Source organism: Xiphophorus maculatus, chromosome 15, assembly GCF_002775205.1.
Source record: "Xiphophorus maculatus strain JP 163 A chromosome 15, X_maculatus-5.0-male, whole genome shotgun sequence".
Classification (NCBI taxonomy): Eukaryota; Metazoa; Chordata; class Actinopteri; order Cyprinodontiformes; family Poeciliidae; genus Xiphophorus; species Xiphophorus maculatus.
The window spans coordinates 10,880,011-10,903,873 of record NC_036457.1 but is presented as its reverse complement, the minus strand read 5'-3'; the positions used below and the strand labels follow the sequence as shown (position 1 = coordinate 10,903,873).

General features: G+C 36.8%; 2 protein-coding genes across 8 annotated transcripts in view; both read right to left on the bottom strand.

Moving 5' to 3' along the window:
* ust (uronyl 2-sulfotransferase) overlaps nucleotides 1-16,514 on the bottom strand; it is a 50,625-nt gene extending 34,111 nt beyond the window's left edge. Inside the window, exon 1 of the mRNA XM_023347262.1 lies at nucleotides 15,984-16,514. Within this exon, the coding sequence (XP_023203030.1) occupies nucleotides 15,984-16,221 (238 nt within the window). The 5' untranslated portion in view covers nucleotides 16,222-16,514. The remainder of the gene's footprint in view (nucleotides 1-15,983) is intronic.
* Nucleotides 16,515-20,302: 3,788 nt separating this feature from the next.
* The window catches only part of sash1 (SAM and SH3 domain containing 1), a 188,825-nt gene continuing 185,264 nt past the window's right edge, over nucleotides 20,303-23,863 (bottom strand). For all 7 annotated transcript variants that reach the window (XM_014472709.2, XM_023347329.1, XM_023347331.1 and 4 more), the window contains 2 exons: nucleotides 22,925-23,056; nucleotides 20,303-22,609 (listed from right to left, as the gene is read on the bottom strand). In XM_014472709.2, coding sequence (XP_014328195.1) covers nucleotides 22,349-22,609; nucleotides 22,925-23,056 — 393 coding nt within the window. In that variant the 3' untranslated portion in view covers nucleotides 20,303-22,348. The remainder of the gene's footprint in view (nucleotides 22,610-22,924; nucleotides 23,057-23,863) is intronic.

The following is a 23,863-nucleotide window of genomic DNA, read 5'->3' as shown; positions in this document are numbered from 1 at the left end:
CATGAAGGTCAGGTTGCACAACAAACACAAAAAGACTTTAATTTTTTAAATAAGCTGCATCAAGAGAAGTCATGTTAGATCTTTTTATGAGATTTAAACTATGAATTTACAGACATGGCAGACATTGGTTGGCAATGCTATGACATCCAACTCTTTCTTACGCCTCCAAGAGTCCATCTGATTTCTTAATTTTTCCTTTCCTTTCTTTTTAACAGCCAAATGTTCCCTACTTCATTGCATGGAGGTTTGCATATACTCACAGTGAACTCAAAGCAGATATCTGCCAGAAAACATCCATAGAAAGGCAAATTTTTATGGCCACATACGTGTACTTGATGTCACACAGTCTTCGGCCAGGTTGAAAATGATGTTCACTGTGAACAGTTTTGTGTGCGACACCGAGCGGATAAGTTGGCACTATTTATTTTGGCAACAATTGGTTGCAAAGATGAGCATCACTTCATCACCCTACCCTTTCTATTTTAGACACTTAACAGATTCCTATGGCCTTCAAGAAGGCATGTGATCTTCCTCTCCTTTTAACAAGTTTCAGTATCTTAAGTTGGGAAGTTAAATTTTTTATGCTTGAGAGTTGAAGTTGGATCTAGTGTCAGACAAACTAAAGACCTTTTCCAACCACAACATCCCAGTGCACTCCAAACTCAACAGCACCGTCAGGCAAAAATGAGTTCATCCAAAAGACAAAATAACTAAACACAACCCGAGCCATTTTGAACTTGTTGACCAAGTCTAGAGAAGATCTTAAACCCTTCTATGAAAATTAGAACAAGAAGATAGTTTGAAGAAAAATCTAGGAAACCATATGTGATAAATGTTGAGCAAAAAATAGTTACAAGCAACTGTATTGCATGCATAGCCATGAGTTATGCAGCTGTTGGCTAAGTATAGGTGACAACAACCCAAACAATCCACAGGAAAGGGAGGTTGGGTCAGTGACAAACATGTGCATTAAAGTTCACAAATGTGCCAAAACAGCTGAGGAATCTGAGACCACATCTCAGTCTGCGAGAACTAAAAAAACCTCAAGGATAAGAGAACGCTATAGGTTGTGGTATAACCACTAACCTAATTTGTTAATGTCATATATTGGTAAAGAGAATACAGTCATTTTCAAATAAATTTGAAGATGCACTAAAAGATGCAGTAAAAAAATATAATAATTAACCGAAAAAAGGGCCTCAAAGCATCAGTTTGTGTTTCAATAATCTATATAACGTGTTTCATTTTGCAAATTGTGTTACTGAAAAAAAATGGCCATTGGAAAAACTTTTTATGGTCTCCTTGTTCATTACGGGCAACATTTATTTCATTTGCATTCTGCTGGGCACCTGCATGAAGAAGCCATAAGAAGGTAATGAACAGTAACCTACTTTTAGAATTTGAATATTTATAAGGGTTTAAAATGTGCATTTCCTGGCTACTGGCAGGACCTTAAAGTTAACTAACGTTAAAATCTTTGTGAATCCCATAGGGCGCATTTACTCTTTACTCAGATACTGCTCTGTACATTTAAATAAAACAATAACACCGTGATTTGCAGAACGTTGAAATTAATGTTTCTTCTGTAGCAAATAAAAACTGGGCATTTCAAAAATATAATTCCCACAATCTGACAGAAAAAGGTCAACACAATTATGTGGTGAGGTGAAGAAATGAAAAGGTTTTTGTAATTGCTAAGAAGAAAACAGTCTAGAACCCAGCATGAATCTGCCAAAAGTTGAAATGACAATGTGTTTACCACAAATGGACAATGGTTAGTCAGATATTTTAATGAGGTAATGGTTTCAATTTAATTTAGGTAATATATCATCATTAGAATCATATTGTGGCAACGTTTTTCCTAATTACAACTTTGGAAGAGTTAAATGCTTCCAAACCATGTCTTCCCTCTCTAAATTTTAACTATTTTCCATACAAAACAGCACTTTAAGGATAGTCTTTCTCTGTTCTCAAGGCTGCCAAAACTGCAGCTGCCTGTGATGCAATCTGGATAGAGATTTAGTACACTCAGAAAAGCAAATGCGTAGCTTAGCTTACATACAAGTAGGTTCATGTAAGTCTGAGATCTTACATGCGAGTCTCAAAAACCCAAAGCCACTCACTAATTACACAGTGGTTGGTGGCAGAGTCCTGACCTTCATGTATGTCTGCATCATCTGTTACATAAATACCTGTTTGACACAAAGTGTTGTCAGGCTCTGTCTTGTTCTGAAGTGGTGGTCAGTGCCAGAATAAACCACTGTTAGATCAAAACACAGCTCCTCCCTTGATCCATGTAAATTCTTCAAAAATAAGGAAGCACGTGTACGCATCAAAAGAAATAAAATGTTGAAAAATACAGCATGTACTATGCTGGTATGTGTAAAATGTTAATATGAAGTTTGAGACATACTCACCATTTCAATAAGTGTGAATGTCAGTGAGTATTTGGAATCAAAAACTGGACCAGAATTACATAAATAGCTAATTTTATTTCCAGTTCTGCCAGGGGGATGAATATTTGTTTGGCTAAAATGTTTCTCTGCATCATTTGAAATCAGGTCTCTACAACCTAATTCCCAAATGATTGACTCTCTTCTGTTCTCCATGCTTACATAAAATCCAGTCTAATATGTAAAAACGTCTGTGTCTATGTGTGCCGCTAAATGTAACACACGTTCTGTTAAAGCATCCACACAGAAAATGATAGTCAGGAGTTACAGCATTGTCTTTTTTTTTTTTCAAATAAAGTTACTAAGCTACAACTTACTGATAAACTGATAAATCGACATCTTTATTAGGCCAGTAACATGTAGATTTGAGCTATGCTGTGTAATTATAACCAACCAACGGGCAAAAGATGAAACCTTAAGACACCGCCCCTCCTCATTTGTACAATGAGGCAGAAATGCATAAGATAAAGCAAAATAGGAGACAGAAAAATTTAAAAAACAACCGGAAATAAAAAGACTTGTAGGAAAAAATAAGATAAAAAATTACATTTAAATAAAGATAAATAAATATATATGAATAAAAGTAAAATCATAAATAATGTATTTTTTTTAAACAGTAAATTGTATAATATGCTTAATCCATTTAATCCCTACCGGCAACAATTGTTGCCAGACATTTTTTCTAACTTCTAGAAGCTCTAGAACAATTGTTTTGACTTTTGGCAGCTAATTGAAGTTTTAAAATAAAATAATAATGTGTCTACTCTAAGCAATATCAATTTCATGTATCTAGTGTGAAAGGTCACATGACCAGATCTCTTTACTTTCTGCCTGTGACGCTGGAGGTAAATGTTAGCCGCGAACCTGTACAAGAGGAAGTCAGTAAAATATTTAAATAAACAAATATAAATCAAATATTTTGAACATATGTTCTTTCAAGTGTCTTGTACTGATATATAAAGAAAATTGTGTCCATTCAAAAAGGCGATCCTTTTGTGGCCTATGAACTGAATGACAACTACAAGATGACGCCACGCCTGAAACTACTTTAGGACAGAGCCAAGGTGTAGTTCTTGGTCTGATGGAACAGGGAGAATTTCCTCTGAGATGCAGATTTGTTCATACTAACATTTTCACTTGACTTTGCCTCATTGATGAAATGACGAAATGAGGTCAAAGGTCATTCGGCACATTGAGATAATGACATCTGCAGGATGTAGCATTGAATCTTTATGTATCTAAAATATTTCTGAACACTCTTATAACCATTCTTTGTTATGATAGGCTATGCATGTCATGATTTTTCTTATTTCTTTTATATGTATAAATAGGCCATATTTGTGTTATTCAGACTATGCAGTTTCCCACCGGCAACAATTGTTGCCAAGTATAAAATCTACATTTTCACTAACATAACCAACATAAAATGTAATAATTCATAAATATCATGTGTTAGGGAGGTCCAAGGATTGAAATGCATGCACTTATTTTGCAGGAAAAAATTTGGGATTAAACGGGTTAAATGTAAAGGTTGTTAGAACTAAGCTGAAAAAATAAACTCCATGGTCAATTAAATTATAAAACATGAGGAAATGGTTTAAATAAATCCAAACATGCTATTACTCTGTAGCAGCTATTCCTATCAAATAGAATATGTTTGATTATTGCCTGAGTGGCATTTGCTTAGTTAATCATTTAAAGAAGAAAAAAAGTGCCCGAGACATTGACAGTACAACCTATATAACCTGCAGAAACAGAATGTAAATGTTTTACTGTAAAACTGTGTTTCCTGAAGATTTTGCTGAGTGCTATTCTGCTTCTGGTGTGCCATGTGTGTTATCATGAACCGCCAGGCTCAACACTAAATAGCTCTCTCAAAGAGTTTGGATAATTGTATGGTTATGGTTACTCAAGACGCCCCCAAATATCAGCTGCTAAGAAAACCGATCAAAGGACAAATTAAACAGAGTGACTTTCTGGAGTTACTGCTGGAATTACTTGTCAATTAAATGAAATAAGTTTCAGCTGCCCTGGAGCTGCTTACATGGGCTGTGTCATGTTTTGAATATAACAGGAGGGTTATCATTTCATTATCAAGACTTGTTTTCTGTGTATTTGAGGGTATATTTATTCATTGATTTATTCTTTTCAATCTTAATTTGATAAATATCATTATTTTACTAATACATTTGTAGTTTTTTTTTTTTACCGCTCCTCATTTTGTTCTATATTGTTTACACTCCTTCCAAGGTTTGATAAGACTTGAATTTTATCTGTTTCAGTTTGAGGAATCAAATTTTGCTTCATCTTAGATCCTTGCTGTATGGTTCATCTTTTATTGAGTCATCAGTCATTCATGTTATTTTGTAAATTACCAAACACTTTTTTTGCTAATCCTCAGTCTGTGTGTAGTTTACAGGATCCCAGAAAAAGAGCATATGTGAGAGAAAGACACACTACTAAAATGTGTGTCTCTGTGTGCCTTGAACCAGAAGCCACAGGATGTGGGTCGGCGGCAGACCACCTTGAAACCTGTGACATCATTCAAGTGCCCACTGAAAATCAGTACACACAAATGCAGGAGCACAAACCAACATAACTACACCGGGTTTTTTCCCTATTTTCATCATGTGCCAAATAAAGTAACTGTGCCATGTGCTAGACACATGGTGGATCTCTGTCCCAGTAAATAAGCTGAAAACATGAAATATCATACATCAGCCATGAATAATTAAAAACAAATTTGTTTTTAAAACAAATTAAATAGTTTGTTTTAAGGATGCACTATTGCACTAAATTATGCACTAATGCTTTAGTGCATCCACTAAAGCATTAGTTTGATGCTTTACTGGATGCATCAACTTAGTTTTCTTTTTTTCTTTTCTTTTAAACTGAGGTGATATAGAGTGTTGTTGTCTGGCGGCTATTCACCAATAGGCGTTTGGCACAAGAAGGGACCAGAGTAGCCAGAAACTAAAGGGCTGGACTTGAAAAATGAACAACAGATGTTACTTCACACCTCCAGTAGCAGCAAAGGACCATTTACAAGCCCGCTACAGACTGGTGCAAGTGATGCTTGATCAAACACAGGATGTGGAATGTATCCAAAGTCAAAGACTAGATGCAATCGGCTGTGCTTCCTTAGAAGACATTCTCCCCTCTGATATTGAATGATTGCATATTAGTTGTGAATTGGCACTATGGAAATAAAATAAACTGAACTGAATGATTAAGTCTATATTACACAGGCTTTGCAAATTATCTGTAAGAAATGTCATGTATTTCTGCTTCTTTCTAAACAAATACCTTCCTTTTCACTACGTTTTTCTATGAATGGAGGGCCAAAAGCACGACAATTAAACAAAAAAATTATTATTATACTGAATGGGCTAATAACCTGTACAGTGTGTACCCTGCCTCTTGCCGCTAGAGGAAGGAACAAAGGCCAAATAGCCTTCCAAAAATAAACTGGATGGCTGGATTATTCATTTGAATTATCTCAACAACTAGCAGCAGTAAGAGGCCTGGGGAGGAAAAAAACAAAACAAATAAGAAAATGTGTAGCATATCTTAAATGAAATTTGCAATCACAGAATTTGGTAACAACGTATGAAAACTAGTTCTAAACTACAGAGCTTAAAAATTAGTGCTACCGGTAATCCACATAGGTATAATGAAGAGGTTGTTAATTAATGCAATAACAATGAGGATATATTTCTAACATTACTACTCTTTACATACAGGGATGTAAATAGGCTCCTTTGGTTTTTCCCTCTCTGAACTCTTCTGTACTTTTTATGTCATTTCCTTCTGTAGCAATGAAATCCAAACCACAAGCTCTAAAGAGAGGCAGTGAATAAATATACACCTATTATGGGTCATTAGGATCCTAATTTTCTTCATAAAGTTGGTTTCCTTAAATTAACGTTGGAGTGCAAAATGTAGTGATCCTCCTGTTTCAGTCATCAGGGGCAGAGAGAACGAATCTGGAAAGGTGCAAAATGCTAAATGTGCCTGTCAATGTGTTAAGGCAAGGTTGTCCAGTGCATCACGTTGTGGTTGGGAGCAGCAGACTGAAAACTCTGTACTGCGTCCAGCCTCTAAACAGGCATCCTGCTGGGCCTTGAACATCCCCCGCACTCACACACCAAAGCAAGGCAGAGGCAAACAGACACAGCATTTGAACCCCACCGACATTGTTGATTCATGCATGGCAGTGGAGCGCTGCCGCCCTAAGGTGAGGGAAACTCTCTCACCCTTGACTGGCCTCTTGGAAACACGGGCATGGCTGAATACTTGGGCCAAAACCACACAGAGGAACTGCAGAAAGAAATAGCCAGCTTTCATTCATAAACATCATCTCATGGTCAGCTCTTTGTCAGCTGAGGGCTTTCATGACAATTGATGCCTAATTGGGGTCAGACAGTGTGGTTTTAAATACCAAGCTTTAATACTTTAAATGCAACCCATATGCATAAACCAAACTGGAAATAAGTTTATAAAAGCAAGAACTGTCAAAAGAGAAATTAATAAAATGCATCCCACCCAAATGGAACTCACTGGTTTGGATCATACAAACATTTTTAACTCAATATGAGCACAATTTATGTATAGACGTCAACAATAAACAACACACCAGCACTGGTCATGCATATATATACTATATATATATATATATATATATATATATATATATATATATATATATATATATATATATATATATATATATATATATATATATATATATATATATATATATAAAAGCATTGGCCACAGGGTTTAGTCATTTTTATCCACATACTGCTGGTCACAGACCATGTTCTGGTGTGCCGTGTGTTAAACATGAGAATTTCCTAAAAAAGAAAAGCTTCTAGAAAAACTAATAAAAAGGCAATATTTCTGTTCCATTCAGGTAATAATATTTGGAAGTACTGAAAAAAAGTCAGCTATTTTTTTACTTGATTGTACTTTCCTGTAAAATATTTTTAGCTATTTTGAGTATGAATGACACTACATTGCTACATTTTAGAATATACATCTTAATGGAAACAACAAGGTATGTACAGTTATAGATGTTTTTCTAAACATTGCTCATGTGGTGCTACTGAACTTCTTACTGAAGTGCACTGGGCTGCCATTTGTGACTTTTGGCCCCGCAAAGCCTGGCCTTGAAAGAAAAGCTGGTCTGTAATTTAGCAATGTGGCTAAGCTACGCTAGCTTGTGGTCAGCGGTTTGCTTCAGCCTTTAAGAACAGCCTCACTAAAAGTGTACAGCTAATTATAGAAAAGCAAAGTTGCACACTGCATGAACAAGAACTTACAGTAAAACAAAGACTTGGAGAAAGAAATAGAAATCATTTTTCTCAGGATGATAATAGCTTCTAATTTTGGACTTGTCAGGAAACGTAGGTTGAAACCATGGATAGAGTATACGTTCATTACAGAAGGAAGAAAACAAAAATCCGTACAAACTAAACCATTAACTTTGTAATTATTACAGTTTGCAAACTCACACTCAGATTATATAAGTATGGAGAGAAATACATGCTTGAACAGACTGAGGTAGTCAGGGGTGATCCAGGAAACTTCAGAAAGACAGCGGTTTCGAAATCCTGTGGTTTTGTGTAATAGGACTGCATGTAGTGATTAGAGGCACAAGAGTTCCAGCTGGCAGTGCCACACACTTGAAGCACCCAGTGGCTCTGCTCTGTACATTTTAGTCAAGTCCACAGCACCGTGCTTAGTAAAAACATCTGTTCACTCATATATATGTCCAAGAAAATATCCATACATGGAAGGGGCAGGTGCAAGAGGAAAAAAAATGTAGGAAGTAGTCAGGAAAAATTAAACAAATCATGAGAATATGAATGAAATTTCTTACAGATGTTTTTGGAGACTTGTGGTCATACTGCCAAAACTTTGTCTGGTGCAGGAGAGCGGTGCTGATGAACAAAGAACCCATGCAAGGGGATTTAAGCAAGAAAGCATAGAGATAAAGCGACCTGAATTTAGGCCACTGAATCAGGCAAGATGACCATAAGCTTTTGCAGTAGTGTCTGAGGAACAACAGCAAACTTGACCTCATCACAACCAAACCATTGATTACACCACCACAACTACTCTGAACCATTTGATACAAATCGGGTTATAACCTGTCTTATGCTGTTTAAACCAAATTCTGATTCTGCTGTATGAAAATTGCAGCTGAAACTGAAAGTCATTGGACATTGTTTTAAAGTTATCCTATTGTGGCGAGCCTCCACTGAGATGTTCTCCTGGTATAGCCCAGTAGTTTTGGTTAAACACAAAAATTATTGGAAATTGCGACTGTATGATTTTAAGACCTTGATAACTTTGGATTGTTCTGTTTTTGCTAAATATACTTTACCCAAACGTCTGATTAGTACACTTTCTCCAGTCTACAATGATATGGCTTAGGTGCAGCTGTGTTCATTGAAATATGCTTGCAATGTAAATGGTGCTTATGATGATGACACTGGACAAAAGGCGATGTCTGTTCTCAAATTGGTGACAGTATGATGTTTTTGTGAATTTTTGTTTTTGTGCTTTTATAATCTAAAGCACTTTGAACTGCCTTTTTGCTGAAATGTGTTGTATACAAAGAAACTTGACTTGACTTGAGACTGTGCTGTACAACTCACATGTTGAACAGCTGCATGGTAAATGATGAATATTAGCACTGACTGGCATACACTGAAAGGAAAGCCTTCAAGCACCTGGAAAAATGAGACACTGTCGTTAAGACACAATGCTTAGCAAAAGTGGGCTTCAGAGAAGAGGGCAACGGTCTGATACTGAGGCGAAATATTTGGCAGAGAAGAGATGTTGCTTCACAACAGGGAACAACCACCATTCAGTTAAAATGTTTTTGAATGGCTGGCAGTATAAAATTTTGAATTTGAATGTTTTAATGTGATATGTGGCTTAGAGTAAAATAGAATGGCTTGAAAAGTTATCAACCCCCCTTGAACTTTGTCACATTTTGTTTGTGACAGATTTCAGTTTTTTTGTGATGGACGAAGCAGCTTATGCCAAAGATGATATTAACCTCTCACTGAGAAAGCATCTAAAAAACTGGCAGCTGAACTTAAAGAAATGCAGTTACTCGGAATAGAATGTAGTGGTTTAAACAACATGGGTTGTGCACTGTTGCTCTATCTGCCCCACTGTATATTTAAGGCTGCTATATACGTTTTCATTGCCGGGAGATGAGGAGGGCAGTCGTGGTAAACGTGTTCAAGAATAAAATCAAAGTTTCTTGAGCAAAGCATGTCACTGACCACCGGAAAACATGTTTCTATTCTAACATCTCCATCATAGTAACAAGCAATTTCTGTGGGTAATGTGCTGTGTTTTCCATCTTGGACTCAGTTCATGGGTACGTATAATTATTTTAGTTGAACAAAGGGGTGAGGAAGAATATTCTTCTCGCTCCTTTGAGTATGTCAGCTATTTCCTTTGCTTATAGTGTTCTATAGTTATTGTTCTTCATTAAGATTTGTTTGATATTGTGAAATGAATGTTATTTTATAATAAGTGAGAAGTTATGCACCATCTACATATTCAAAATAAATAATATAATAAAAAAGTTCAGAAAATTTCAGTTTTACTTACGTGACAAACTTGTAAAATACCTGATCAACCAAGCAGATTATTGTATCCTATATTTAGCCAATTCAGCAGACAGAAACCATGCTGCTGATGGTGCTGCATTGCTCCAGCATCCTGCTGGAAAATGCTGAATGATTTCACACTCCCAAAAAATGAAAGAACATTTCTAATTATGCTACCAACACAAGAACAAAGAGATATGAGGAAGGGCAAAGCAGATCTGTAATGAGAGGACTCAGATTTAGATTACAGGTTTTAAACAGGACAGAGATGACCGATGTAAGGCACAAATTTCAAGGCAACTAAATGTCTCACAAAAACTCTGCTGTGGGTTTGATTGTTTATAATAATACAAAATAAATAGCCAAGTATACTTTTATAATTAGTGAACACCAGCAAATCTCAATGAATAAGGTTGATACAGATAATTAAAAAATAAATTAAATACGATTAATTCAGAGGTTATTATGAAGTATTGAAACGCTTCATAGAAAAGTTCCTAGTAAATAAAAAAGTTCTTTCTCCTTAGCAGCGCCTTTTTTGCTGTAATTTTCTACCCTGCTCATTTCTCTGTAACCTGGTAAATGGAGTGGAAACATGGTTATTGCAGCCCAAGAATACTACCCTGGTTCTTCGAAAAAGTTACAGTAGAGGCAACATAGTGTTAAACTTGAAAGCTTTAATTTAACAACATAAACACTGTTTGAGTGATTTTCTAAACTTAAAAATATAGCACTGCAACAGATTTCCATAAGCTTTCTACAAATAGCCAGTTTTCTGAAACGTAAATTGCAAAACAAGTTCTCCTTTTTACCATATCATCAGAATACATAACTCTATGCAGATATAATAAACATAATGCAACCAAGCAATTATGCAGTCACAAACCATTGCCTAACAACTTACCAGGCATTTTTCCTGGGTTATGGCTACGATTACTCAGCAAGTCTTGAACAGCAGTGACACATTTAGAGAACTTGTGGATTGCTAATTTTCTTTCCCTTTGCCCTCTTTTCATGTGGCTAGAACAAATACACTAATGAAAGATAATTGGCGTGTGTTGTTTTAGTGTTTTGCATGTCTCGCTGGAGATGATGATATCCTGCCAGGCCTGCAGATGCTAATTGGTAATGCTAACTGCACCTATTATACAATGAGTGGCAATGTGGAACTGCTTTCAATTTACTGTTGGAGTAACCTATATAAAATAAATAATTAATAGAGGAGATAATTGTCACTATCAAAATGATCAGTCATCAATTTACCAGTTACACAAAAGTGTTTCACTGTGAAGATGGTTTGTAGTGTGTCTTGTTGCAACTTGAAGTGTGAAATAAACTTCAGTGGAGTTTGAAAACAAATTATGTGTAAAGGTTTATGTCTAGTTGAACCATGTGTGTGCCTAGTTGATTTTTTTCTTTGGGAACCACTGCCTTTACTGACCCTTAAACAAATTTCACATTGGCTTCATGTACAGAGAAAGTCTCACCTCTATTCACCAGGGAGTGCTGTCTGTTTAGCAAGTGGGAAATTACAACCCATCTGATTGTTTTGACATTAAGAGTTCAGAGTCATTTGGGGAGTCTGTAGAAAGTTAAGAAGGCAGAATGCAAAGTAGCTACAGAGGAAGTAGACTGTGCAGTCTTGGTTTCACCTTCTAATGGGATCTGACAGCTACAAATGTTACGTGGATGCAAGATATTAAAGATGAGCTTATCTAAGACTTCAGCTTTTGCTTTAAATATGAAGTGTGCACATATGTTGTCTTGCGACACCTGCTAAAATGTTGCACGAGTAAGTTAGATAAATGCAAAGTGGCTGTTCAATTTTCCACATGACCAACTTCACTTAAGCTCAGACTGGCGCACACCTGGCAACCAGCAAGATGCTGTGAGACTCCTAGGCTTGCATCACCCTGACTTCAATTCAATTTGACACTTAATAAACTACTTTAAGAAAGCAGTTCTGTCATTTCTCGCGAAGAGTCCAACACAAATAAATCTGCCACTTTAAAAGGAAAAAATAAATAAATAAAAAATGATAATTTGAAAGGGAATCTTGTTTTTAATATCCTTTAAAAGGAAGTAGGTGTGTTGGATGGCTGAGTGGAAGGGTTGCTCCAAAACTCACACTAACATAGCTGGCTCGCTCAAAAACGTTCCTGAAAATGTGCAGCTTGTGTGTCACTTTCCTCACCAATGTCTGATGGCACACAAGAAGAAAACATAGATGTGGACAGAACGTAATTGAACACTTTTAGCAGTGCAGATCACAGTGTAGCTTACTGGTGCAGTCTTTAAAGGTATTTGATTTAAAAAGAAAACAAAGGAAAAAGGAAAATATTACATTATTGAATAAATTAAATTCTTGATTTATTTAATCAAAGACGGCACATTAAACACTGTTACAGGTGAGAAACAGAGAAACTGCTGAAAAGCTGTGCACAAAACAACAGTTAAGAATATTTCTATTCATCCCAAGGCAGCTCCTAACACTAAAAAGAGATTCCCACATGACGATTCTGCCTCCAGTACTGTATGTTTGACAAAGAGTACTGTAATGAAGTGCCAATGTGTAGTTTACTACAAGTCTAATTAATTAACTATAATTTACAAACACTTGTTAGTGTGTTTGATGCAAAAAATATATAACTAAAATACATGTTATCCGCTTCAGATTCTGTAACATGTTGTTTCCCCCACTATTAAAAAAAACAAAACAATAAAAAGCATCAGGTGTATGTGACAGATGCTCATCAGCCAAACTAAACTTCCTTTCACTTAGCTCAAAAATTTTGCCTTTTCTTTTTCCTCTGCCAGTAATGCCATCAATATAACAAATACTGAAGGGAGGAAAACGATACCAAAGTTTCATCTGTATCCATACATACCTGTCTAATTGTCAACACTGCCCTGCACTCTCCCACTTGAAGATTTTACCTGCCAACTTCTGAAACTTAATTAAAAAAATAGTATAAAGATCTAAAGGTTACAAAATTATTCAGAGGAGTAGACAAGATTTAAAGAGGCATGCAAGAATAATCCTATGATCACACTTAAGTAAATATTCTCATCTTCACCACACTGAAACTGAACTAAAGATGAGCCTTTTTATTACAGTAGCCATAACTATCCTAATGTGTGTATAAAGAAAGAGACTTGAGAAGGTGTTAGACACAGTTAGTGATTTGCAACACTCAGCAGCAAGAGCTAGGCAATAAATCCAGGTCTAAAGGTCTGTAAACTGCTCTAGTTCCTGCAACTACTCGATGAGTAACGTCCTTGAACACCCACTTCTCCATCCGGCTGAACAAAACAGAGTCTGTTCGATCTACTCCTCGACTGACCAAGAGAAACACACAATCACACTTTACTCACCTAAAATTGTCTTTTTTTCAGATTCGTTTCTCACAGCTAGCAATCCTCACCTTTACATGGGAACAGCCCACAAAACAGAACAGAAAAGATTACTCACTTAAAGTAACAAGATTACGAGATGATTTAAATGAGGTGCAGTACAGGCTAAAAACAATTTGCAGAAAATAATTGTCTATATTTAACCTGGTGTAATGAGTAAATTCACTAACACAGTTTGCTAATATTATAGTTTTGTTTTGATGGTGAAGAAAAGTTGTTGATATATGGTTACTTTTTTGACCTGGTCTGCATCCCCGCTTCAGTAGAACCAGGAAGTTTTGCTCTCCACTGGACAGCAGGGGTCTTTATTTTGCTCCAGGCGTGGATGTCTACATACTCCTCATATTAGATTCCAAAGCTGGTTGATAACGCAAAAGGTGTGCACTCAGGAAAAGTCACTGAAGACTAACACTCAAATCTGACATGACAAATTTGACAATTTCTTTTTTCCAAATCTGCATGCTTTCAGTGCACTAAATATTTACATCTTCTGATGAAGAAATACTTATGTTACAAAAAGACATTTGCAGGTCAATGTCATCTTACAAACCTAGCTAAAACAAAACTTGAATCTAAGCAAAATACACTAATGTAGCAGCTGTTGCTTATGTTTGTGTTTTGAGTGAAGTGGAGCTTCTGTGTTTTGGACAATACAATGCAGCTGCTCTGTGAAGGCATGTGTATTTGGAAAAGATGTGTGTGTCTGCAGGAAACCAATCTGACCCCAGGGATTAGTTGTAAGTGACTCTCATTCTGCTCCAGATGTTTATCACGTCACAAAGCCCTCAAAGCTCTTGGTGAGTAGTAGGTAGAGAACACAACCTCCTTTCAACACATGCCTACGTACACACAGAGGCACACAAACATTCCAGCTGCTGCCGAAGGTGTAGCCCAGTAAGGAATTTGCTGATAGTAAATTTCCTGTGCAAATGATTCTGCTTAGGGCAACAATATAAGGTCAAAAGATCCAATATGCTCACACAAAAAGTAAACAAACTTTTTTTAGTACACTTGAAAGGCAAGGGACACCACCAAAAAGGGGAGGTCGCCTGGAGGTACTTATAATCTAAGGGTGGTTTACTGAAACCGAAAGATAATATTTCAGAAATTTTCTTAGATGGACATTAAACCACAAGCTAAAGTTAGAGTTAAAATCATTTCACAATGCACAGGGTGCACAGGAAATATTTCAGCTATATAATGCCAGATGTATCTTTTTTTTCTATAACCAATTTCTCATCACCACGGTTAGCATTTTCCTGAAAAATCTGGTGTACTGGAAGTATCTTATGTTATTTATTTACTATAAATGTTTAGATTGTTTGTTTTTGATTGGGAAACCATAAAAATACATAACAACTGGTGATTAAATTATGATACCACACAAAAGGTATTTACATCCATGCAATAAAACTTTGCAAATTTCCAACTGTCATTTCCTGTGCCAGGCGGAATCCATCTCTTTTGTTCAGAAAATATTTTGAATGCACAGACAGAATCACCTGCTATAGCAATCAAAATAAGCAAAAACAATAGAGCTCAGATCAATTGTTATTTTGATTTTCACACACATCCTGTAAAAATTTAAATAAAAAACAAATTTTACTTACTGTTTAATGTTTTAGTGATATAGTGAACTCAAATTTAATTATTTTATATATGTAAAGTACTGTAAATTACCAAAATAATGAATATTTTATTCATAATAAGATATGTGAAGCATGTACAAAATAATAATAAAACAAATTATTCACCTAATTATTTGTTTATTATATGGTGGCAGATTTTTCTTTTCTTTTTCTAGAGCTGCAAATGTATGGGAGTGAGGGAGGGGGCGATGGTTTGCGCATTGCTAACCGTCACCCCTGATGTATGGTGAGTTGCGCCACTGTTAATAGATCTCAGCATTTAAAAAAGGGACTTTCAGTCCAAGCATAAATAATTTGACCATTTAAGATAAATCTTAAGATATGTTTTAATCTACTTCTAAAGTATAAGTCATAAGACCTGATGTACAAGCAACTAATTATCTGAATTGTCTGTCTCGTATCAGAAGCAGTTGCAAGAATTGCCCCTTGTTCCAGAGGTTGCAGCCGTGCGTAATAAGCGCTGCGTGTCCGGAGCGCGCCGAACCTTCAGGCGGACATGTCACTATCACGCACATTAAGTATCAATCGGAACATCTCTGAGCCTTCAGTCGTGCTCTGACACGTTATGCTAAAAAATGTTCAGCACTGTTAAAGCACAGCGAAAAGTGGAGTTATGTAAAAGTTGCGTGAAATGATAGTTTCCCAGTGGTGCGCCTGAAGTCGTTGTTAGTTGGCTTTATGCGTGATACTATACGTAATTACTTTAAAACATCCCGTTGAGACTTTTCAAGTTTGAGTGGAATTGTAAATGATCAAAATGTGCTTGATGGCGAACTTCAGCACCAAAGCCTGGAGATGGGAGTTTTTTTTTTTTTTTTTTAAGTTCTTACCGAGATACTGCCTGATGTCCAGCAGGATTCTTGGAGCCCCGCCGTTCAGCTGGTAACAAAGCGAGCCGAAGCAGAAGAGGAAGAGCGCAGCCATGCAGAAACCATAACCTCGCAAGGAGAAGCGCCACGGTAACGCGCAGAGCAAGCCGTGCTTTCGGTGGTGTCGCTCTCTGATGTGGTTGGGAGTCTGGTGGTTGTTGCTGTTGTGAGGGGGACTGTTGCCGAAATTCTTCATCATCTCCTCCTCACAAAGCAACGTGGAAAGTCACCCATCCGCCTCTTGGAAGTGAAAGTTGCCGCTTTAGGATCATTTGATGGAGGGGTGATACAGGTAAATTTTGGAGACTTAAAGAAAGTCTGGATTTCCTCCGCTGCTGCTACTCCTGCTGCTGCCACGGGGTTCTTGTTTTTATGGGAGTCAGCGTTTTGCTCCAGCTCTGTCCTTGCTTCTTTGCCTCTCGTTTGATGAGTGTTCCTTCCTTCCGTCCTTCCAGCAGAGTTAAGGGTTCATCCTTCTCCTGTGAGGCTCTCGGTGTCATATTACTGAATTTGGAAAGAAGGAAAACGTCCACTTCATAGTTTGTGTGGATTGGGGAGTGTAAAACAGCGCCTACCAGTGTCTGTTGAGGGATTCGTTATGAATAGTTGGTAGGCTTTGAACTTTGATTGTAGAAGCTGTTTTATATTTTTAATTTTATTTTATTTTTGGGTTTTAGGCTATAGATCAGCGCAAGTTATCACATAATTGTGAAGTTGATGGAAAATCATTTATGGTTTTCAAGCGTTAAGAAATAAAAAGTCTGAAAATGTCAGTGGATTTTCATTTCTAGCCCCCTGGATCAGTATTTTGTAGCATTATCCTTTGTGATGTGACTATTTACACATAGAGAACATAGAAATTGTCCATATCCTTTTTTTTGCAAAATTCCTCAAGCTCAGGCAGAATATCTAAAATCTCACCATTTTCACTCACTTGTATCTAAATTTAGGCTTTGGCTGGGCCACTCTAATATAAGAAATAAACCTAAACCATTCCACTGTGGCTGTGTGTTCAGAGTAAGTAGGTGATTTATAAAGGCAAGTGTATTAAGTGCAATGTACTGTATTTATTTAGCTGTATCAGAGTAATGGGGGCTGACCAAAAATACACATTTCAGATTTTGATTTTTAAAACTTTGTAAATCCATGTATCATTTTCATTCAGTTAAAGATGTGCACTACTTTGAATGGGGAAATTCAATGTGTTGTAATTTATGATTGTAGCATAGAATTAAAATCCTAATGAATCTTTTCTAGAATTTCAGAAAAGATGATAAATATCGGGGGACTATGAGACCATTAATGATTTAAAAGTTATTTAAGATACATTAAAATGAAATCTAATACAGACTTCGAAACTATTGTGGTGTGAGCTCCCTTTCTAAATTGTGTTAGTATTTTTGCAGCAGAATTCTGTATCATCAGTAGACAAACTACATTGCAGTAATGTATTGTGCATGTAAAAGAAAACCAGAATAAATCTGATTTGAACCAAGAGAAACAGTCAAACCTTGTTGAAAATGTCATTTCACATGTAATTAAATTAAAGTGTCATGACATAATATTGCTGCAGATGGTAGACAAAAGAATGTTGATGTTTATGTATGTGTGGTCTTGTATTTGATACACTGCAAGGACCTTGTTCCTAACACATGTTACATTTTGGGGACCGAATTCCCCACAAGCAGAAGAGCTGTTTCGGGGTTAGGTTTAGGAGTTTGGGTCAGGCTATAGAAATGAATGGAAAATGAGTAGAAGTCAATGCAAAGTCGTTGTAAAAATAGAAAGACGGAACCCGTGTGTGTGTGTGTGTGTGTTTTAAACTTTCTCCTTCCCCCTCAGGCCATTTGTTACAATCTTTGTTTGAACTATAAATTTTTCCACAGCAGTACCAGAACCCACCATTAGACCACACCTTCAATTAGGAGGTTTTTCATAACTACTTTGTTAACAGCCCTCCAGGGTGACAGCTGTCAAGGAAGCAAAGTAATAATTAATAAAAAAAACAAAAAAACAATTTGGCTTTAAAGAGCAAAACTAATGAAGTATAGAATAGTAATTTTGCGGAGTTGACGGAATGGTATTTTCCCCAGTTAAGAAGGCTTTGTGGAACAGGCAGCAATTTGCAAGCTCTGCAGCTAAAGTTGTATTTTCAAAGTTTAAGACCAAGGCAGGCAGCCTGGCACAGATGTTTATTGTGCCATTTGATGGTATAGATTTCACTTGGACCACTAGTCCAAATCACATTTTTTCTGTGACTCCTGATGTTTATTAACTTTGCAGGCATCTAGGGGGAACTTTTACACCCTATATCACACCTTCCAAAGGTGGGTGGTGCAGCTTTTTAGCTTTATTCTGCACAGTGTCAGTCAGAATTGTACATGATACTACAATTTAAATGCTATATTTAAATTGAAAATTTAACGATGCATTTTAACTTGAATTGTTCTTGAACAGTCCTGAACAATTTTATTTCATCTCAGTAGGACAGCTCAGTTCAGATTGAAACTTGGATATAGCTGTGTGTAACATCAGGACTGTGATCCAAAACACATCAAAACTGGTTTTACAATTGCTAAGGGAGGCTCTCATTAAGCTTTTGAAACGGTGCTGACATAAATCCTAGTGAAAATATATGGATATGCTTAAAATGTGACACATCAAATAACGAATGAACACCAAATCCACCAATAGGAGTGTTCAAACATCCAGCTAGAATTAAAGTTTATGTATTTAGCCACCCCTCGCCCTCTCCACCAAAAAAAAGGAAAGAAAAGTTCTGATATTCAAAACATGTGCAACATTCATGCTGCCCATGTAGTTTGAGGACGCTTCTAACGTAGCTAAAATAAGTACATAGTTATATCTAAATTATTTGTCTGTATATGATGGTATGCAATCAGTTGAAGTTTCATTGAATTTGCTCTACTTCACACACTCAGTTTAAGTTGTATGACCTTATTAAACAAATAAATATAAGAATAATAGGAAGTTTATTCAAAATAACTTGGAATCCTCATTAGCAATGCACATTTGAAAAAAAAAAATGTCTCACCACATTTGGATTAAACATAGTGGATTACATAGTTGCTTTAGAAGTAAGCAGCTATGTAATCCGGTCTACTTCTAACAATAATTAGTGTTTAGTGAAATCAGAATAATACTTGGACCTGGTAGTGATAGAAAGCTTAATTTTTCTCCTTAACCCTAAAAACACTTTACAGATACTTCAGATACACTTTGTCAAAAATCACATGGAATAAGTTATTTGACAACAGTGTCCTTACAAAAGTAACAGGTTACACACAGTACGCAAAATCTAGGCAGATCAGTGCATGCTGGAACGTCATTGTGTTTGTAATTCTTATCAAATGAAGTCAGAGGATTCCCAGGCATCAAGTCAGATAAATGTCAAGCGAGTAAAATTGTCTGGACAAAATATTACGCTGTGGGGTTCCAGGTCTGGTCTGTACTTTTCTAAGAGTCAAGATGAATAAGAGGAAAAAACTTTAGTGCTTCTGGCTACAGAAGCATGACTAAAAGAACCAAACCAAGGCAACCTGCAGAGTTGATGTTGGTTCCAAAATGATAATTCTTTTTTAAAATCCAGCAGAGCAATGATCCTAAAAAGCAAACATGGGATAATTTGTTATTTTTAGTTTTAATAAAGTGCTACTACTAAAAGCCAATATAAGATAATAATACAGTATGTCTAGCAGACGGGTTTAAAATAAAAGAAGCTATTGTATTACATCTGTTGCGAATCCACATGGTTTTAATTTTAGCCTCTTATTTAGAAATGTCTGTGCAAAATTGCAGTGTCCCAGTTTATTAAATTGACTACAAAAATAATGAGTCATGCACACATCCTTCCTTTACTGCCTGTTTTACAGTTGCACTTCCAGCGTACATGGTGCCTTTGTGTCCCCTTTAAATTCCCGAGACTAGGAGGAGCCCATACCTTACTGAATGGACATGGAAATGCACCACAGTAAAAATAATGGTGGTGGTGTAGGGGATAGCGCAACCCAGGTTTGGAGGCCTTGAGTCCTCGTCGAGGGTTCGACTCCCGGACCCGACGATATTTGCCGCATGTCTTCCCCCCCTCTCCCTCCCCGCCTACTTTCATATAAGGGACATTAGAGCCCACAAAAGACCCCCTGGTGGGGTAAAAAAAAAAAAGGTTAAACTCATCAGATGGTTATGGCCCCCAGGACAGTTCTGAAACTCTCCACTGGAGAGCAATGTCACCCATATCAAGAGCAGAAACTGCTAGATGGTCAATGTATAGCAAGAAACAATTTATTATTTATATTTCGGAAAGACAAATAGTTATGGACATTACTTTTTGTTGTTTCATTACACAAGCAAAATCTGTATGGACAATCATTAAGTAGACGAAAACCAAATGAAATCATTTGTACACATATTTTACAATACATACTGTAGTTCCTTACTGAGCAATGTGCAGGAAGGTATTGCTATTTATATGATACACCTAATTACAGTTGATATGAATAAAAAACAAGAAATAAGTTATTAATACAACATCAATTACACATAGAGAATGTGCAACTTCGGCAAAGCATTTCATGTATCAAGAATTTAGTTTTGTAAGACTGAAAGCTGAAAATGAGTAACTGGAGGTTAACACATGGTTGGTAAATTGGCATTGGGAACTTAATACAAAAAAAAAAAAAAAACATACCAGCATAACTCATTAAAACCCTTTACAATACCTGACATTCATGTCCATATGGAGACCTGTGAAAATATGTAGCCAATCTTACCTATAAAACCGCTAGTTTAACCATCTAAAGTGCATTTACAGTGTCAGTATTTTCATTCTTTTACAGAACGCTTCCTGGGTCTTACTTGTTTAAACTGTGACTCCATCCTCACTTTCCCAGAGCACCACTTTGATTGATGAGAGAAGAAGGCATCAAATAACCACGTCAAGTGCCAGTTGCAGAAACAAGCTCAGCAACAGCAGCTGGTCAGAGTTTATAAACGAAACAAACGGATGGAATAAGTCTTCAGTCCAGTACTGGCAACGAGAGATATGATTTTAAACACGTGAGAAATGCACCGGGGGAATATTTGTTTGCTCAGTTTCATGCAGAATGCACAACCCAATGTTCTTAGTTATTTTCTTCTCAATAACGTTCCAACAGTCTGACTCCTCTCAGAAGGTCCCTGAATTTTGAGACAGTTTGCTTGACAGTTTATTCCCATCTTTGCATGGCAAGGGTCCAATCCTGCACCGGCACTGATTAAATGTTTGACAATACTCCTCAAGAGCTTTAATTCCTGAATGTGCTCACCAATGTGTAGACAGACCAGTGGATTCCACATGTGATGGCTAAGATCTCAGCTGAATCTTTGTTTTTCTTTAGCAAGATGTACTTTCAATGTATTCCAACATGGTCCAGGGAGAGTCAACATTGGGGGACTTCTCGTCTTGTTCTTTGGTCCATGTGCACCACCAAAGTAATTGTGTATATACTGTATATATGTATAAAACGTTTTCTTGACAGACACAATCAGATGAAGAAAAAGCCCTGCATGTTTTTGCACAGCTTCTTGTAGCTATTCATTCATATTGGTAAGGCAATTTCAAGTGTCCCTTTCCACATTGAGGAATGTACTTTCAGTAAAAGCTGATTGTGATTACTGCAGCAAACAAAGCTTTCTGCAAGACTCACCACACACCATGGTATGCCTTGAAAAAAGATGTATCATAAAGGTTGAAATATAAAGACATCATTTGTTTAAAATTTTTTTTCAAATGACTACAAGCAGGCCTGAAACAGGGCTTCTACCTTTCAAAAGCAAACACAAAATTAAACATATAAATCCTTTTGGAATTCAGTTGTACTTTGTGCTATAATACAGAAACATGGTACAAAATAAGCCACCTGTAATCCAGTTTGGCGTGGGTTCATTCATTCAGACTTTGACCTGCCCTGCTGTAAAAAAATGAAAAAATGGTTCAGCTATGGAATATGTAGGAAGTAAACCATTTACATAGTTTAGCAAAAAAGGAAGAAAGAAAATAATTTTAATCTTACAAAGAGTGTGCTATCGTTCTTAAAGGCAGATCAAAATCTGTAATTGAAGACTTTAGAAATGTCCTTAGAATGGAAGAAAACCAACAGAGTAGTCAGTCTTGATTTATTTTTCTAAAGGCATCTTATATCTTCTCTTTGCTCTTAACACCGTAAACATTAAAGAAGGGATAGCTCTTTTTGAATGTACTTTAGTGCTGTGCTCACTTAGATGTGTGGCCACCTCCAGGTTATGTTTTGAAACAGCGATTGTTGAGATTAGGACTGCATTCCTCTATGTGCATTGACCAGTCGGGCCTCGCTGATAAGGCGGCGAGTGTGCCTCTCGTCCCGCACCCCGGCATCCCTCAGGCTGCTCTCTGTTAGCAAGGCCACGCGACTCAGCGTGTCAACACCCGCCGCCGCCAAAGATGGGCCGTACATGGGAAGACCAATGTAAACGAGCCAATCAAATACTGTGCTGATGTTGCCCAAGTTAACGGGTTTCCGGGACATCTCTGTCAAACCTCCGGAGGGGATCTGAAATATGGAGGAATACATTAGTTTTACAGGAGTTCTCAAATTACAGTGCACTCTGAATATACAGTATTTCCCCACTGAGGGACAGTAATGTACTTCATTGGAGGGACTTTATTGTGGAAGTGTTTATGGTCCCCAATTTATTGATGGTGAAAAAATGGTAAATAAGACCCTTTAAACGAAACAGTTTTGAGAACCTTCTTTGTCACTAGTCAAAAATAAATTCAAATCTGTCTTGAACATCTCCAAGACAACATTTCTCTATTAAAATTATTTTACAGTAATAATTTTCAGGTAAATAACATGTTGCCTTACAGCCATGCGGTGCTGTTTTCGTAGTTCTTTCACTCTGAGTTGGTCCATGCTGGAGGCCACGTCTTTGACTGACTGCTCCAAGTCCTCTGAGTAACGCTGGATCAGTGCCTGTGGAATGCCACATCGGCCGTGCTGCATGAAGAATGTGAAGAGGGATATGGTTAAAAAAATAGAAACATTTTAACCCAAAAGAATCAGGGTTTCTTTTTTTGTTTTCAAAGAGATATACATATCTGTATGTATATGTATATACATACAGTATATACATATACGTATATATACAGTATGTATATACATAGGAAGGTAACCAACGGCTGTATTATATCTTTATCCCAATTCCTACTTTCATCAACAAAGAATCCATCAAAAGTTACAAGACCTCAATATCTGATTGGAGATTTTATTGCAGCCACTGAAAGTGGTTCCAACTCAATCCTGAAAATTTATGAAATGTATTTTTAGATATAGAAAAGTATGGAAAACAGATAAATAAATATGGAAAGTGCAAATATTTAAAGTTTATTTCATATATATATAAATCATTTGCCCTGAAAGGTATATTAATCTTTAGCAGGAGTTTAGCAAAGTTTGGTGCCTCTTAACTCTGCACCTTTGCACTGCTGATAAATAGCAATCCAGCAGAGGTGTTTTGAGCTCTTCAACACTATTTCAGACCTCACCCCTTGATGCCCCAGTCTGTTTGAATTTGTGTTTGTTTTTCTGTCAGAGTTAGGGCTTCCAATATGTTTCAGGGGCTGAGCCTGGAGTCTGGTGAGTGCCAAAAGTTTTTACGATCCCGTCTGCCTTCGGTGAGATCCAGCCTATAAACTTAGCAGTTTCAACCGCATCACAGAGAGGGCAAAGCCGCAATCTTTCCTTCTCAGCTCCAGGCAGCATGTTTATCATCACACACATACAACCTCTTAGCAAATAAATACC